This window comes from Dryobates pubescens, chromosome 20 (genome assembly GCF_014839835.1).
Source record: "Dryobates pubescens isolate bDryPub1 chromosome 20, bDryPub1.pri, whole genome shotgun sequence".
Lineage (NCBI taxonomy): Eukaryota > Metazoa > Chordata > Aves > Piciformes > Picidae > Dryobates > Dryobates pubescens.
Window position 1 is genome coordinate 20265290 of NC_071631.1, and position 17939 is coordinate 20283228.

Consider the following 17939-nt stretch of genomic DNA (forward strand, 5'->3'; position numbering starts at 1 on the left):
CTGATCTCTACAGCTCCCTAAAAGGAGGATGGAGCCAGGTGGGGTCCTTTTTCCCACAGAACAAGTGACAGGATAAGAGGAAATGGCCTCAAGCTGCACCAGGAGAGGTTTAAGTTGGACATAAGGAACAATTTCTTCCCCAGAAGGGTTGTCAAGGCCTGGAAGAGGCTGCCCAGGGCGGTGGTGGAGTCCCCATCCCTGGAAGGATTTCAGAGCTGTGTAGAAGCAGCCAGCCAGGTGGTTCAAAGCCCATGGCAGATGTGGTGCTGAGGGCCATGGTTGAGTGGTGACCCTGCAGTGCTGGGTTAGTGGTTGGGCTTGGTGATCTTGAAGGTCTTCTCCAAGACTGCTGGCTCCCATGTGTAGAAACCCTTCCCTAGTTCCAGCTGGGCCAGGGCTGGGCAGTGCCAGCTCTTGCTTCCACCCAGGCTCAGACTGCCCCAGCACTGTGGGGGGTTGGGTAGGAGGACCCTGGCTTCATTCCAGGTTGTGATTGACCTGAAGAAGGGAAGAGCCATGGCAGATGTTCAGTGACTTTCTGAATGGGATCCATGGCTCCTGGAGCATCTCTGGAGAGTCTTCCCTAACCTCACACTGAAGAGGCTCAGGCAGCATTCCTCCTGTGGCACTGTCATGCTTTTCCTCTCTTGGCTCTCAGATAACTCCTCACCTGGGCTGCTTTCACCCAGGGGTGCTAGCTTGGAACAGCAGCCCAGAGAAAGTGTCCCTTAGCTCTGCACCTGTGCACAGCTCAGGCTGTCACTGCTGAGGAGTCCCTGGAGACAGCTCTGTGCCACAGGGTGACCCAGCTTCAGTGGCACTTGGGAACCCCTGTTGGCTGGGGACAAATCCACTGCCCTGGCCTGTTTGTGCTGGGTCAGCCCAGCCCTGGGGAGATGCAGCTATGGAAGTCAGTTCTGGTGAACCACCTGGGCTAGGGTATCCCAGTCTGGGCTAGTGGAGAGGAGTTTCCCTTCCACAGAACTGCTCTGGCTTTGTGGCTTCTCCTGGCTGGTGGGGCCCCATGGAAATCCTCAGCATTCAGACTTCCCAGGTCCCTCTCCTTGCCAACAAGCTCCTGTCCTGCACTGTCACCTGGCACAGCAGCCATTGTCCCTTCCTGCTCCCAGGCTGGAGGTTTATCCATCCTCACTCTCAACCATGCAGTCCAGAACAACCTCTGAAACACACTACTGGAGGCACAGCAGCTCTGGGGCTGTTGGCAGGTGAGGAGGTAGTTACCAGCATAAAAAGCCTCCAGGTCCCAAGAAATACTGTATCCCAAACCAGCCCCAAGGAAGATCATGTTGGGCAGCTGGGGCATGACCATTTGTGAAGGAATTCCCTTGGAATGCTGGCAGAGGTGGCCCCTTGCCCCCAGCTGAGCCAAGCACAGGCCCTGAGCCTCAGCACAGCCTCACAGGAGACACAAGGCTGCAAGATCTCAGCAACAGCTGTGAAGGTGCAGCTCTGTGAGGAGCAAAGGCTGAGAGCCCCAGAGGGGATCTCATCAATGCTCAGCAAGGGCTAAAGGGTAGGGGGCAAGAGGCTGGGGCCAGACACTGCTCAGTGCTGCCCAGGGACAGGACAAGGAGCAATGGGCACAAACTGGAACCCAGGAGGTTCCTCACCCTGCTGTGAGGGTGCTGGAGGCCTGGAGCAGGCTGCCCAGAGAGGTTGTGGAGTCTCCTTGGGTGGAGAGCTTCCAAGCCCAGCTGGGCACTGTGCTGCTGGGCAAGCTGCTGGGGGTGCCCTGCTTGAGCAGGGGGCTTGGATTGGCTGATCCCCAGAGGTCCCTTCCAATGCCACCATGCTGGGATTCTTCAGTGCTGTTTTTCACCTCAGAAGTCAAAGAAAAAGATGTTGATGCCCCTCAGTGCCAGACAGGCAGCAAAAATATTGGCCCTGAAGTAAGCTGAAGTTAGCCAGGAGGCTCACAGACAAGGCAGCAGACACCTGCTTGCCCTAGGTGCTTCCCTCTGTGAGCTGCTGCATCAGGTAGCACGAGGCTTAAGGAGTCCCCAGTGGCTTTTCACACCTTGGGGCTTCGCTGTGGGGTTCACACAGCCTGGCAGCACCAGGTAAATCCTTACTAAGCCAAGAGGCCCTGGGCTGGGCTGGCCTGCGGGCTGCAGCGCCCAGAGTTCGCTCTGTAGAGTTGTAAATGGGGTGGATGGGTTCTAAGTTATTTGTGCAGGTGCCAGGGGGGAGCTGTAGCAGAGAGTGCAATCCTCTGAATGCCAATTAAAAGCAAAATGAGAAATAAACCAGCAGGAAGTGGCAGTTTGGTTGGGGTTTGGATGCTTGCCTGTGGCTGCAGTGGGTGGGGAATAAGTTGGTAGGGACAACTTGAATGTCCTCCTTCTCCCCAGGAGGGTGGTGGTGGAAGCCTCCTGCCTGGAGGTGTTTGCAGCCAGGCTGGAGGTGGCTGTGAGCAACCTGCTGCAGTGTGAGGTGTCCCTGCCCATGGCAGGGGGGTTGGAGCTGGCTGAGCCTCGAGGTCCCTTCCACCCCTGACAATTCTGTGATTCTATGATTTGGCCCTCTCTGGCTGATGTCTTCATGGACAAAAGGGCTTCATGCTCCAAGAGCCCTTTTGTGAAGGGCTGGGCAGGAATGGCAGAGCAGCAGGACTGTGGAAGCAACAGAAACGTGGCAGCAGCAGTCTGTAAGCCCAGCACGGGCTTGGGAATGTGTGTGATGCTCAGGAGCCCTTCTGTGACAAAGGGAAAGCTCCTCCCTGCTTCAGGACCACCGTGGCAGCTTTTGCTTCTCAAAACCCATCCTGAACTCTGCATTGAAGAGTTTAGCTTTGGGGGTTGCCACACAGGGGGAAATGCTGCAGCTAACAGCATCTCCTTCTGTGGCCTGAACCAAGCTGGAACATTGCTGCCATTATTTCAGGGGGAAAATCTCCAGGGGGTGGGGGGTGATGGGGGGAAGAAGGGAAAGTGTCTTAATTTGTGTGAGAGGCAGCAGAGCTGCTCTGCTCCTTCTCACAGCAGTTGGGGTGCTCCAGAGCAAACCACCTGTCTGGGGAAGGCACGAAGGGAAAGATCCTGGAAAGACCACGGGCATCCCAGGTGCATCTGTGTCCCGTCCCATGGTGGTCTGGGCCTTGAGGAGACCTGGGCTGAGGAGGACTGGGCTGAGGAGGACTGGGATGAGGAGACCTGGGATGAGGAGGACTGGGCTGAGGAGACCTGGGCTGAGGAGAACTGGGATGAGGAGGTCTGGGATGAGGAGGTCTGGGATGAGGAGGACTGGGATGAGGAGGACTGGGCTGAGGAGGACTGGGATGAGGAGGACTGGGCTGAGGAGGACTGGGATGAGGAGGACTGGGCTGAGGAGACCTGGGCTGAGGAGAACTGGGATGAGGAGGTCTGGGATGAGGAGGTCTGGGATGAGGAGGACTGGGATGAGGAGGACTGGGCTGAGGAGGACTGGGATGAGGAGGACTGGGATGAGGAGGACTGGGCTGAGGAGGACTGGGATGAGGAGGACTGGGATGAGGAGGACTGGGCTGAGGAGGACTGGAATGAGGAGGACTGGGATGAGGAGGACTGGGCTGAGGAGGACTGGGCTGAGGAGGACTGGGCTGAGGAGACCTGGGATGAGGAGGACTGGGATGAGGAGGTCTGGGATGAGGAGGACTGGGATGAGGAGATTGGGGATGAGGAGATTGGGGATGAGGAGGTGGCCTTGTGGCTGAAGGCTCTCTTTCTGGTGATGACCACGCTGAGAAGATTGGAACTGAGGAAGCTGAGGCTGAGGAAACAGGGGCTAGAAGGACCCGGGCTGAGTGACTGGGACAGAAAGGACCATGACCAGGGGTCAGGCATGAGGTGACTGTGCTGAGGAGATGGCAGCAGAGAGGACAGAGGCTGTGGAGATGAGAGCTGAGAGAACTGGGGCTGAAGGGACCGGGGCTGAAGGGGACCGGGACTGAAGGGCACCGGGGCTGAAGGGATCGAAGCTGAAGGGACCGGACCTCAAGGGCACCGGGGCTGAAGGGGTCCAGGGCTGAAGGGCACTGGGGCTGAAGGGCACCGGGGCTGAAGTGACCGGGGCTGAAGTGACCGGAGCTGAAGGAACCGGGGCTGAAGGGATCAGGGCTGAAGGGCACCGGGGCTCAAGGGATCGGGGCTGAAGGGCGCCGGGACTGAAGGGATCGAAGCTGAAGGGACCGGACCTCAAGGGCACCGGGGCAGAAGGGGTCCGGGGCTGAAGGGCACCGGGGCTGAAGTGACCGGAGCTGAAGGAACCGGGGCTGAAAGGATCAGGGCTGAAGGGATCGGGGCTGAAGGGATCGGGGCTGAAGGGCACCGGGACTGAAGGGACCGGGGGCTGAAGGGCACCGGGGCAGAGGAGCCGGTGGCGAGGGGACAGCGCGGGCGCAGCCATTCCGCTGGCGGGCAGCAGGCGGCGCCGTTCCCCTGCACACCGTCTCCTGGCAACGGGGCGGGCCGGGGCGCGGCGCCGGCGGCAGGTGCAGGGCCGGGGCAGGGAGCGGGCGGGCGGCAGCGCACAGCCGCACCGCACCGCGCCGCCTCTCCGGCGCCCGCGGGAGGAGCATGCTGCGGCGCCATGGGCGAGCAGTGGGACGTGGGCCGGGCGCTGGCCGTCTCGGGCCTGTTCCGTGCGCTGCAGGGCGCGGGCAGGGCCTGCGCCGCCCCGTTCCTGACGCTCTACCTGCGGCACCTGGGGCTGCCCGCGCCGCTGGTGGGGGTCGTGGCCGGGGCCCAGCAGCTGGCGGCGGCTCTCTGGACTCCGCTCTGCTCCCGCTGCCTCAGGGGCCGCGGGAAGCGGCGGCTGCTGGTGGCCGGCAGCGTGCTGGGCTCGGCGGGGGCCGGCCTGCTGCTCACCCTCATCCCGGCCGCCGGCCGCCACGCCGCCGGCAGCTCCTGCAACGCCAGCCAGCAGCCGGGGCACCGGGGCGCCGCCACCGCCGGGCCCGGGCTGGCCGCGAGCAGCCACAGCCTTCTGACCGGCACCGCAGCCGTGCCCGGGGACGCGATGGGAGCGACTGCTGCTGTCTTCTTGCTGGGCAGCAGGCGGCCGGCCCTGGCCGGTGCTGCCTCCCAGCCGCCGTCCGGCCTGACAGATACCCCTGAGAACAAAGGTGACACCAAGACGAGCGGCTACGTGGATGGCCCCTCCGGCTGGACGGCTGCTGTGAGAGCAGGCAACTGGGAGACACAGGAGCCAGAAACGCTTCCTGCCTCCGGACCTCCAGGCCCTGGGCTCGAGAAGGAAATGAGCAGCCCGGGTTCTGCTGCAGTGGATCCTGCCGGGAGCGCCGAAGAAAGCTCTTCTGTGACCGAAAGGGATGAGCCCTCCTCGTCTGCGACGACTCGTCCTGCTCCGGGAGCTGCTTACGTGTCCGGGAACCTTTCAGACCGCCAGCAGGACGCTGCAGTCGTCAGCTTCGAGGCACTGCCAAACATCTTCCAGGACAGGGGGAATCAGATTTTCCTTATGGTGCTGGGTGCCGTGGTGGTTTGGGAGCTGCTGGCTACCTCTCTGGAGCGGACAGTGGACGAGAGTCTCTACCAATACCTCGACTTCGTCGACGCCACCGACAGGTACGGCAGGCTGTGGATCTGGAGCTACCTGGGAGCGTCGGCGGGTGCCTGCGGCGTCTCCGTGCTGGTGGACCGGCTGAGCTGCTCCCTCGGCGGCTCCACCCGCCGCCTGGCTGTCCACTTCTATGGCTATGCTGCGCTGGTAACGCTCTCCCTGCTCGTCAGTGCCTTCTTCCCCATCCACGTTCCCAAGAAGCCCGACCGCGTCAACAGGGCGGCCAAAGCCCTGGCGCTGCTCTGGAGCGAGGGCCGAGCCTTCCTCTGCGCCCTCACCCTCTTCCTCACCGGCGCCGCCTGCTCTGCCCTGCACAACTTCCTCTTCTGGCAGCTGGAGGACCGAGGCAGCGGCGAGCTGCTCATGGGGCTCTCGGTGGCCGTGGGGCTGCTCGCAGAACTGCTGCTTTACTTCTTCAAAGGGAAGCTGCTGAGGACTTTCTCCGGCAGCAAGATCGTCGCAGCCAGCCTGAGCCTCCTGGCGGTGCAGCTTCTCTGCTACTCCTTCCTGTGGGCTGCCTGGCCGGTCCTGCTGCTCCAGACCTTGTCTGCCTTCAGCAGCGGCGCTCTGTGGTGGGTGGCGGAGGCCACCGTGGACGACGTCGCCACCCCGGGCACGGGGAGGTCGCTGCACGCCGTCCTGCGGGGCCTCTTCCAGGGCGGAGGAGCGAGCCTGGGCAGCCTGGCAGGGGGCTTTGTGGTGGAGCGCTTCGGCCTGGCGGTTCTGTACAGGGCCTGCAGCCTGGCCGTGCTGCTGTGGCTCTTCTGCTTCCTGATTGTCCAATCCAAGCTGCCACGGCAGAAGAAAATCAACTACTCCCGGCTGCTGGCCGCTGACTCCAGTGAGGGGAGTGACTCTGAGGAGGAGGAGGAGGAGGACGAGAGGGACTGGCTGGTGAAAGCTATGAAGGAGGAAAGCTTCAAGAGGGGCTGGTGACAGCAGCGTGGGACCAGCTGCTCTGGGCTTGAATGTGAGGGGTGGGAAGGTGGTGTCAGACAGTCACTTGGGCTGGAAGAAAGACCTTGCAGGTCATCCAGGCCAACCTTTGGCTCCACCAAGGCTGGGGTTAAACCATCTCCCTCAGCACCACAGCTCTGCCCTCTTTTAAAGCCCTCCAGGGATGGCCACGGAGTCTGAAGTGCTGAATATAAACTGTGTCTAGCTGGCAGGGAAGGGTTTTTTGTGTTTAACAAAAGCTTTGGAACTTTAAAACTGTTCTCAATTTACAGCCCTCCTGTGGTGATTTTGCCTTTTGAGCTTCATGAGTTCTGCTTCCAAAAATCATCCAGAGTGACCTTTGCTGGAAAGAATGGCAAACTTGAATGGGATCCTTGCTCCCCAGAGCAGAAGCTGTGACCTGTGGAACAGGTCATAACAACCCCAGGCAGTGCTACAGGCTGGGCTCAGAGTGGCTGGGAGCAGCCAGGCAGAAAGGGACCTGGGGGTGACTGGTTGAGCATGAGCCAGCAGTGTGCCCAGGTGGCCAAGAAGGCCAATGGCATCCTGGCCTGCAGCAGGAACAGTGTGGGCAGCAGGAGCAGGGAGGTCATTGTGCCCTGTGCTCAGCACTGCTCAGGCCACACCTTGAGTCCTGTGTCCAGTTCTGGGCCCCTCAGGTTAGGAAAGAGGTTGAGCTGCTGGAAGGTGTCCAGAGAAGGGCAACAAAGCTGGGGAGGGGTCTGGAGCACAGCCCTGTGAGGAGAGGCTGAGGGAGCTGGGGTTGCTTAGCCTGCAGAAGAGGAGGCTCAGGGGAGACCTTCTTGCTCTCTACGTCCAACTGAATGGAGGTTGTAGCCAGGTGGGGGTTGGTATCTTCTCCCAGGCAAGCAGCACCAGAACAAGAGTACACAGTCTCAAACTGTGCCAGGGGAGGTTTAAGCTGAAGGTGAGGAAGAAGTTCTTCCCAGCAAGATTGGCCCTTGGGATGTGCTGCCCAGGGAGGTGGTGGAGTCCCCATGCCTGGAGGTGTTCAGGAAGAACCTGGCTGAGGCCCTTGGTGCCATGGTGTAGTTGATCAGATAGTGCTGGGTGATAGGTTGCACTTGATGATCTTTGAGGTCTTTTCCAACCTGGTTAATTCTGTACTCTCTATTCAGAAGCTGTGAGCTGTGCTTCCACACCACCCAGTGAAGAGCTCTGCAGTGCTCAGAGCACACTGAACTTCCTCCAGGTGCTGTGTCTGGGAGCTCCTTTCACTGAATAAGGGATGTGAAGTAAAAAAAAACCCAATGGTTGATTTGCTCTGCTTTGATTTGTAACAGGGAGTTTTGCTGCTGGCTGGGCATGGTTTGGGGATTCAAGCAATGAATGAATTAAGTGAAATGGAATGGAATGAATGAATTGAAGGTTGAGGCAAATAGGTTTAGACTGGAGATGAAGAAGGAATTCTTTGCAGTGAGGGTGGGGAGACACTGGCACAGGCTGCCCAGGGAGGCTGTGGATGTGCCCTCCCTGCAGGTGTTGCAGGCCAGGCTGGATGAGGCCCTGAGCAGCCTGGGCTGGTGGGAGGTGTTATAAATGCAGTAGTGGTTTGTGATTTGTGTTGCAAGGGGTCTACAAGAAAGCCAGAAAGGGACATTTCACAAGGGCTTGTAGTGGTGGGGCCAGAGGGAATGGATTGAAGCTTGAGGAGGGGAGATCTAGACTGGAGAAGAGGAAGAAATTCTTTGCAGTGAGGGTGATGAGACACTGGCACAGGCTGCCCAGGGAGGCTGTGGATGTGCCCTGCCTGAAGGTGTTGAAGGCCAGGCTGGATGAGGCCTTGAGCAGCCTGGGCTGGTGGGAGGTGTCCCTGCCCATGGCAGTGGGGCTGGAGCTGGATGATCTTCAAGGTCCCTTCCAACCCAAACCCATTCTATGACTCCATGAAACACTCAGCCTGTCTGCTCACAGTGCTGCTGGCTGCCCAGAGTGACTTCCTCATCTTTATTTACCTAGGGTGGCACCTCTCCTTCAGGGTGACAGGGAAGTTCAGTGGCCTGCCCTCATGATCAGAGCAAGCTCTGTGTGCTGGGAGTTAACACAGGGCAGTGCCTGTTCAGCAGGAGCATGACTGAGGTGATCTGCTTGAAGCTGACCCCGGGGTCAGTTTGGCCTGAGGGCAGCCCTTTGGTTGTGTTAACCTATTTGGAACTCAATCTGTGTGCTGAGAAGGGCTTGGCAAGACTAGAAGGCTCCTTAAGCTGCCTTATCTGCCTTGCCTTAGCCTCAAAAGCACAGAGATTTCAACACCTCCCTACTGACAAGTGGAAAATCGGTGGCTGGATGGCATTAAAAGGTCTGTGGCAGACCTTAAACTGGGCTGGTGGAGAACCTTTGAGCCTTACAGGCCTTTCAGCTGCTGCACTCAGGTGCTTAGGGGCTTCCTTGGTCAATGAGCTGCATCCTTCCCCTGCAGAGGGATAGATTTTCATAACCTCTTCCTAATGGTAGCCATAAGCCAGCTGCAAAAAGCAGAGCAGAGCTCTGAATGCTTTTTTTGCCATGGAATATGCCAAGGGCAGTGCAGGCTGTCCCCTGCTGCCTCCACACAGTCCCAGAACCCAGACGTGGTGGGGTTGGAAGGGACCTCTGGAGCTCAGCCAGTCCAACCCCCTGCCAAAGCAGGGCACCCACAGCAGCTTGCCCAGGAGCACAGTGCCCAGCTGGGCTTGCAAGCTCTCCACACCAGGAGACTCCACAACCTCTCTGGGCAGCCTGCTCCAGGCCTCCAGCACCCTCACAACAAACAACTTTCTCCTCCTGCTCAGATCCAACCTCCTGGCTGCCAGTCTGTGCCCACTGCCCCTAGTGCTGTCCCTGGGCACCACTGAGCAGAGCCAGGCCCCAGCCTCTTGCCCCCCACAGCTCCTTTAGCTCTTGCTGAGCATTGCTCAGCTGCCCTCTGGGGCTGCTCTTCTGCAGGCTCTCAGCCCCAGGGCTCTCAGCCTTTGCTGCTCCCAGAGCTGCTCCAGGCCCCTCAGCAGCTTTGCAGCCTCCCCTGGACTCTCTCCAGCAGTTCTCTGTCTCTCCTGAACTGGGGAGCCCAGAACTGGACCCACAATTCCTGATGTGGCCTCACTAGGGCAGAGTAGAGGGGCAGGAGAACCTCCCTTGCCTTGCTGGCCACACTCCTTAATGCACCCCAGGACACCATTGGCTTTCTTGGCCCTGAGGGGGTGCTGGCTCATGGGGAACTTGCTGTCACTCAGCACTCCCAGCTCCTCTGCAGAGCTGCTCCCCATCAGGTCCCCCCTCAGCTGTGCTGCTGCAGGAGGTTGTTCCTCCCCAGGGGCAGGACCCTACCCTTCCCCTTGGTGAACCTCTTGAGGTCTCCTCTGCCCAGCTGTCAGCCTGGCCAGGTCTCACTCAGTGGCAGCACAGCCTGAGGGGTGTCAGCCAGTTTTGGATCATGAGCCAGCTGGCTGAGGGTCCACTCTGCCCTTCCATCCAGGTCACTGATGAGGATGTTGGCCAAGACTGGACCCAGTCCTGACCCCTGAGGGACAGCACAAGCTCCAGCCTTTAGCCTGTAGCTAGCTGCCCTCTGCACCACTGCTGACAAGGCTGAGCTCTCTCATTCAGCCACTGCCTGCCCACTCACCTCATGAGTTCTGGACTCAGCAGAGAGTGTGAAGGAGAAGTGGTGCCACTGAAGGTGATCTCTCTGTTTGCATTGCTTCACCTTTGTCTTTTCCTGCCACAGCTCCACTCTGCCATGTAGAACCCTCTGCCAGAATGACTCCAGGGACAGCCTTGTGCTCCTGCCAAGAACAACTGGGGCTTGTTAGGAAGATTTTCTTCTCACCTCCTCCCAGGAATCCAAACTCAAATTGAGAACAATTTGAAGTGTCAAGAATTTATCTCAGCCTTATTATCATCTAATGCCCCAGGAGCTCCAATTAGCTGCTCACACAGTGTCTCATTTTAGTCTTGAGCAACTCATTTGCAAGTGGCACCTCACAGAGCCCTGCAGAAGCAGCTGCAGTGGATTCAAGTGTGGTGGATGCTTCATCTGGAAGTGACTCTGCTTGTAGAAAACCAGTTCAAGAGGTGAGTTTCACCTCCTTCAGCACAAAAGCAGCTGCTGGAGTGGGTTCACAGAATCACTCAGGTTGGCAAAGCCCCTCAGGGTCACCAAGTCCAACCCAGAGCCCTGCTCTGCAAGGGTCACCCCTAAACCACAGCCCCAAGCACCACATCCAAACCACCTTGAAACACCTCCAGGCCTGGGGACTCCACCACCTCCCTGGGCAGCACATTCCAACCCCTGACCACTCTTGCTGGGAAGAAAATGTTTCCTGCTGTCCAGTCTAAACCTCCCCAGTGGCAGCTTGAGGCTGTTCCCTCTGGTTCTGTCACTAATGACCTGTGAGAAGAGACCAGCACCAACCTCTCCACAGCCTCCTTTCAGGTAGCTGTAGACAGCCAGGAGGTCTCCCCTCAGCCTCCTCTGTTTCACACTAACCATCCCCAGCTCCTTCAGTTGTGCTTTACCAGATTTCTTCTCCAGGCCCTTCCCAGCTTCCTTGCCCTGCTCTGCCCTGGCTCCAGCACCTCCACATCTCTCTTGGATTGAGGTGCCCAAATCTGAGCACAGTACTCAAAGTGTGGCCTCCCCAGAGCTGAGTCCCAGGGCACAATCCCCTCCCTGCTCCTGCTGGACACAGCATTGCTGATCCCAGCCAGGAGGCCTTTGGCTTTCCTGGACAGCTGGGCACACTGCTGGCTCCTGTTCAGCTGCTTGTCCATCAGCACCCCCAGGTCCCTTTCTGCCAGCAGCTTTCCAGCCACACTGCCCCAAGGCTGTAGCCTTGCTTGGGGTTGGTGTGACTCAGGTACAGAACCTGGCACTTGGCCTTGCTGAAGCTCCTCCTGTTAACCTTGGCCATGGATCCAACCTATCCAAGTCCCTCTGCAGAGCCTCCCTACCCTGGTGCAGATCAACCCTGCCACCTAACTTGGTGTCCTCTGAGAACTTACTGCTGAGCACACTCTGTGCCTTCATCAAGATCATCAATAAAGATGTTACAAAGAAGTGGTCCCAACACTGAGTGCTGAGGAACACCACCTGTGCCCAGCCACCAGCTGGATTGAACTCCACTGACCACCACTCTCTGAGCCCTTTCACCCAGCCAGGCCTTTATCCAGCAGAGCCAGCAGTGTGCCAGGGGGCCAAGAAGGCCAAGGGCATCCTGGCCTGCATCAGGAACAGTGTGGCCAGCAGGAGCAGGGAGCTCATTGTGCCCTGTGCTCAGCACTGGTTAGGCCACACCTTGAGTCCTGTGTCCAGTTCTGGGCTCCTCAGCTTAGGAAAGATGTTGAGGTGCTGGAAGGTGTCCAGAGAAGGGCAACAAAGCTGGGGAGGGGTCTGGGGCACAGCCCTATGAGGAGAGGCTGAGGGAGCTGGGGTTGCTTAGCCTGGAGAAGAGGAGGCTCAGGGGAGACCTTCTTGCTCTCTGCAACTCCCTGAAGGGAGGTTGTAGCCAGGTGGGGGTTGGTCTCTTCTCCCAGGCACCCAGCACCAGAACAAGAGGACACAGTCTCAAGCTGTGCCAGGGAAGGTTTAGGCTGGAGGTGAGGAGAAAGTTCTTCACTGAGAGAGTTGTTAGCCACTGGGATGTGCTGCCCAGGGAGGTGGTGGAGTCCCCATCCCTGGAGGGGTTCAAGAGGGGATTGGATGTGGCACTTGGAGCCATGGTTTAGTTAGTCCTGAGGTCTTGGGTGGCAGGTTGGACTTGCTGATCTTTGAGGTCTTTTCCAACCTCTTGATTCTATGATTCTATGACTGCTCATCCAAGCCATGAGCAGCCAGCTTGGCCACGAGAATTCTGTGGGGAGCAGTGTCAAAGGCTTTTGGAAAGTCTAGGCAGACTAGACCTTCCTGTGGCCTTCCAGGATCTGCAGGGGGCTCCAAGAAAGCTGGGGAGGGAGTTTGGAGGGTGTCAGGGAGGGATAGGACTGGGGGGGATGGAGCAAAACTAGAAGTGGGGAGATTGAGATTGGCTGTGAGGAAGAAGTTGTTCCCCATGAGGGTGGTGAGAGCCTGGCACAGGATGCCCAGGGAGGTGGTGGAAGCCTCCTGCCTGGAGGTGTTTGCAGCCAGGCTGGAGGTGGCTGTGAGCAACCTGCTGCAGTGTGAGGTGTCCCTGGCCATGGCAGGGGGGTTGGAGCTGGCTGAGCCTTGAGCTCCCTTCCACCCCTAACACTTCTATGGTTCTATGTTATGAAGGGCTAATGCAAATGATCCCTTCAGCTCCTCTCTGTGTGCACCTCACATCTGTGAGGGACTGAAATAGTCTGGCACTGCCAGAATGTGAAATGAGGTAAAACTCAGTGGGGGCTGCTCTCAGAATGTTCATCCCTCTCCTGGATCTGCTCAGCATAGTAAGATCCTGCATCAGTGACACAGGCAGTGGGATGGATGCACCCTCAGCAGGTCTGCAGATGACACCAAGCTGAGTGGTGTGGTTGGCACAGCTTCAGGGTAGGATGCATCCAGAGGGACCTGCAAGAGACAGGCAAGTGGGGACTGTGTGAACCTCAGGAGGTGCAACAAGGCCAAGTGCAAGGTCCTGCACATGGGGCAGGGCAACCCCCAGCATCAGTCCAGGCTGGGGGTGAAGGGCTGGAGAGCAGCCCTGAGGAGAAGGATTTGGGGGTGCTGAGGGGTGCAAAGCTGGGGATGAGCTGGCACTGAGGCCCCAGCCTGCCCTGGGCTGATCCCCAGCAGTGTGGGCAGCAGGGGCAGGGAGGGGATTCTGCCCCTCTGCTGGGCTCTGCTCACAGCCCTGCAGGGCTGGGGCAACTCTGGAGCCCTCAGCACAGCCAGGGAGCTGTTGGAGCAGGGCCAGAGGAGGCCACAGCAATGCTGGCAGGGCTGGAAGCTCTCTGCTGTGAGCCCAGGCTGAGAGAGCTGGCCTTGGGCAGCCTGGAGAGGAGAAGGCTCCAGAGAGACCTTCTGGTGGCCTTGCAGTGCTTCAAGGGCTGAGCAGAAAGCTGGGGACAGAGTTTAGAGCAGGGCCTGTGGTGACAGGACAAGGGGGGATGGTTTGAACTAAAACTCTGGAGAGAAGGAAGAAATGTTTGATCCTGAGGGTGGTGAGAGCCTGCCCCAGGCTGCCCAGAGAGCTGGGAGCTGCCCCCTGGCTGGAAGCATTGCAGGTCAGGTTGGTTGGGGCTGTGAGCAACCTGCTGTGGTTGGGGATGTCCCTGCTGGCTGCAGGGGTTGGACTGGGTGAGCTTTCAAGGTCCCTTCCTACACAACCCAGTCTGGGATTCCATGTTTCTGCCCAGATGAGGCCTTGAGCAGCCTGGGCTGGTGGGAGGAGTCCCTGCCCATGGCAGGGGGTTGGAACTGGCTGATCTTGAAGGTCCCTTCCAACCCAAGCCCATTCTGTGGATCTGGGAATGCTTCTCTAAGTGCTTGGTTCCTGCAGAAGATTCTGCACACCAGGAAAGATCAGTGCTTCCCAGAAACCCTCTGTCAGAGCTGTTGGCAGCTCTCCTCTCATGTTGACAATGTGAAAGACACCTCCAGACTCACAGAATCACTGACTGCATCCAGCTGGAAGAGAGCTTTCAAGGTCATCTTGTCCAACCCCCCTGCAGGCAGACATTGGGATGTGTTTGGGGCCCTGAAGCTCAGTGAGATACCATCCATCAGCAGGAACTGGCCCTCTGCAGGGTCTCCACTGATGCCAGTGCAGAAGAAGACACCACAGCCTCATCCAACCTGGACCTTCAAGATCATCCAGCTCCAACCCCCAGCCATGGGCAGGGACACCTCCCACCAGCCCAGCTTGCTCAAGGCCTCATCCAGCCTGGCCTTGAACACCTCCAAGGAGGGGACATCCACAGCCTCCCTGGGCAGCCTGTGCCAGAGTCTCACCACCCTCACTGGAGAGAATTTCTTCCTCATCTCCAGTCTCAATCTGCCCTCTCCCAGCTCAAACTCATTGTCCCTCTTCCTGTCACTCCCAGCCTTTGTCACAAGTCCCTCCCCAGCTCTCCTTCAACCCCTTCAGATATTGGAATGCAGCTTTAAGGTCTCCCTGCAGCCTTCTGCAGGCTGAACAGCCCCAACTCTCCCAGCCTGTCCCCGTGGCAGAGGTTCTCCAACCCTCTGATCATCTTCATGGCTCTCCTCTGGGCCCTCTCCCAGCCTGTCCCTGTCCTTCTTGTGTTGGGGGTCCCATAGCTGGACACAGCACTCCAAGTGAGGTCTCAGCAGAGCAGAGACCCATTAAAACATCTCAGCAGTGGATCTGAACATATCTGGGTGGAGGGAGACCCTCAGGGCTCAGCTGCCAGGCAGTCCCCATGCTGCACACCAGCTGTCTCTGTGCTGCATGCTGCACTCCCTTGGATCTGCACTTCCTGCTGCCATCCAGTGCTGCAGCCCCACTGGCTTCTGTTCATTGAATTCTAACTCCAAGCATGGCTCTGGACTCTTTGATTTCATCCCCTGGTGTCATGAGGAATTAAGTGAGCCTGTGGAATGTGTTGGATCCAGCTCACAGCCCCCGAGGATGTGGCTGCTCAAGGCAGAAGCGAGGCAGAGAGTCCAGGTCAGGCTGCAAAGCTGCTGAGGGGCCTGGAGCTGTGAGGAGCAAAGGCTGAGAGCCCTGGGGCTGAGAGCCTGCAGAAGAGCAGCCCCAGAGGGCAGCTGAGCAATGCTCAGCAAGAGCTAAAGGAGCTGTGGGGGGCAAGAGGCTGGGGCCAGGCTCTGCTCAGTGGTGCCCAGGGACAGCACAAGGGGCAGTGGGCACAGACTGGCACCCAGGAGGTTGGATCAGAGCAGGAGGAGAAAGTTGTTTGTTGTGAGGGTGCTGGAGGCCTGGAGCAGGCTGCCCAGAGAGGTTGTGGAGTCTCCTGGTGTGGAGAGCTTGCAAGCCCAGCTGGGCACTGTGCTGCTGGGCAAGCTGCTGTGGGTGCCCTGCTTTGGCAGGGGCTTGGACTGGATGCTCTGCAGAGGTCTCTTCCAGCCCCTCCATGCTGGGGTTCTGGGATTCCCAGAGCTGCCCCACTGCTCACAGCTCCCCAGCCCTTCCCATGTCCTTCCTTCCCCCCTTTTCCCCTGCACAGGCTCTTCGTTGTTCTCTTCCCTTCGTGTGTGTGTGCCAGAGCAGCCCTGCAGGAGCGCAGCAGGGTCCCCCATGCCCCTGTTCTGCTTGCCAGCACTGGGCCAGGTCAAAAGTCAGCAGCTCCTCTGTGGCTTTTGGAGGTGAGAATTCCAAGATTGGACCCAGGTTTTCTGTCAGCTGTGGTGAGGCCATTTCACACGGATCAGCTCTGCAGCCTGGGGAGGGGAGAGCTGGAGACAAGGATGCTGCAAGGTGCCGATAGCAGATTCCACTGCCTGGTATCTCTGCAGCAGCCGATCCTCCAGCCCCAGCCCTGCTGTTGCCACGCCTCTGGTTTGCTCTCCCGCAGCTGATTGCCTTGCACTGCCTCGCAGCTGCCTAGCAGTGTCGCTGCCAGCCTGGCCAGGGGACGGCTGGAGGCAGGCTGAGAGGGCAGAACCCCACAGCTGCTCCCCCAGGCCTGGCCCTCGCTGCCCTGCTGCCGTTGCCCCAGCTGCTCTCCGGCCCAAAGTGCCCAAATCCCAGCATGGAGGGGCTGGAAGGGACCTCTGCAGATCAGCCAGTCCGGGCTCCTGCCAAAGCAGGGCACCCCCAGCAGCTTGCCCAGGGGCACAATGCCCAGGGGGGGTTGGGAGCTCTCCACACAAGGAGGCTCCACAACCTCTCTGGGCAGCCTGCTCCAGGCCTCCAGCACCTTCACAACTTTCTCCTCCTGCTCAGATGGAACCTCCTGGGTTCCAGTCTGTGCCCACTGCCCCTTGTGCTGTCCCTGGGCACACACTGGACTTTGTGTGGCACTTCCCAAACCATGCTGGAGGGTGTCCCTGAGTCCCCTGCCAAATCTGATGTGTCCCTGAGCCCAGGCTCACCCTGCCCTTGGACCTGTGCTCTTCTACAAAGGCAGTGCTGCATGTGGCCATGTCCTGGCAGAGGCCCTGTGCCCCTTCCACGTGTCCCCTCCATGTGTTGTGGAGCTCTGTGTCTCCATGGAGGGTGGCAGGTTGGGCATCCTCAGTGGGGTTAGAGCTTTGGCTCTCAGTGAGTGAGCAGTGTCAAACCCTGTCAGCAGCAGGGGTTACAATCCCCAGCCCATCCTCACCTCCTCCATGCCAGTGGCCTGGGACAAGCCTTCAGGATGGTTGGGACTGGCCATGGCTGTGTCCTGCAGGACTGCCTGGCTCCATGGAGGGAGGGGAAGGGCAGTGCTCTTCCCTGAGGTCCCTCTTGCTGTGGGTGCTCCCAGTGTGCTCCCAGCCCAGCCTGGACCTTCAGCTCAACACATCCTTGAGCACTTTCAGCACATCCTTGAGCACTTTCAGCACCTGCTCTTGTGGTTTTCCACTGGAAAAGCTTCTCCTGGAAGATGAAGCTACCCCTGCTCACCCTCTCACCATGCCTCTAGGAGGCCCTTGCCAGCCTGGCCTTGAAGACTGCCAGGGATGGGGCATCCACAACCCTCTTTTGACAACCTCTTGTACTGCATCACCACACTCCCAGTGAATAATTTCTTCCTCACATCTGATCTGAATCTCCCTCATTCATTTTAAAGCCACCACTCCTTGTCTTGCCACTAAGCTCCATGTAAAAGAGTTTCTCCCTGGGAGCACTGCAAGGCCACCAGAAGGTCTCCCTGGAGCCTTCTCCTCTCCAGGCTGCCCAAGGCCAACTCCCTCAGCCTGGCCTCCCAGCAGAGGGCTTCCAGCCCTGCCAGCATTGCTGTGGCCCTGCTCCAACAGGTCCCTGGCTGTGCTGTGCTGAGGGCTCCAGAGCTGCCCCAGCACTGCAGGGGAGGTCTGAGCAGAACCCAGCAGAGGAGCAGAATCCCCTCCCTGCCCCTGCTGCCCACACTGCTGGGGATCAGCCCAGGCCAGGCTGGGGCTGGGCTAGCAGAGGGATGCAGGGGGCATGTGGGGAGCAAGGGGCACTGTGTGGAGGGGAGCAGGGGGAGTGGGTGGGCAGTGGCAGTGAGGGGTGCATGGAGCACAGGGATTGCAGGGGGAGCGAGCAGGGCACAGGCTGCAGGGGACACGGTGCAGGGAGTGGGGGGGCTGGGGGGAGCAGGAGCTGCAGGGGGAGCAGGATTTGCAGGGAGGAACAGGGGGTGCTGGAGGTGCAGGGGAGGCAGGGGAGCAGAGCGGGGGTGGGAGTCGAGGTGGGTGCAGGAGGCACTGGGGGAGTGTGCAGGGGTTGGGGGAGTGGGGAGCACGGGGGACTAGGGGGGATGGGGGACAGAGGAGGTACGGGGGCTGAGGCTCCGGGCAGGGGGTGAGGGGTACGGGGGGTGCAGGAGGTACG

General features: G+C 59.2%; 1 protein-coding gene across 1 annotated transcript; it reads left to right on the forward strand.

Annotated features, from left to right (window-relative positions):
* The first annotated feature begins 4561 nt into the window (after nucleotides 1-4561).
* On the forward strand, nucleotides 4562-10061 carry MFSD6L (major facilitator superfamily domain containing 6 like). Its single transcript, XM_054171112.1, is given in 2 exon segments — nucleotides 4562-6518; nucleotides 10013-10061. Coding segments are annotated over 2 exon segments (1980 nt in total). The 5' UTR covers nucleotides 4562-4587.
* Nucleotides 10062-17939: the final 7878 nt, after the last annotated feature.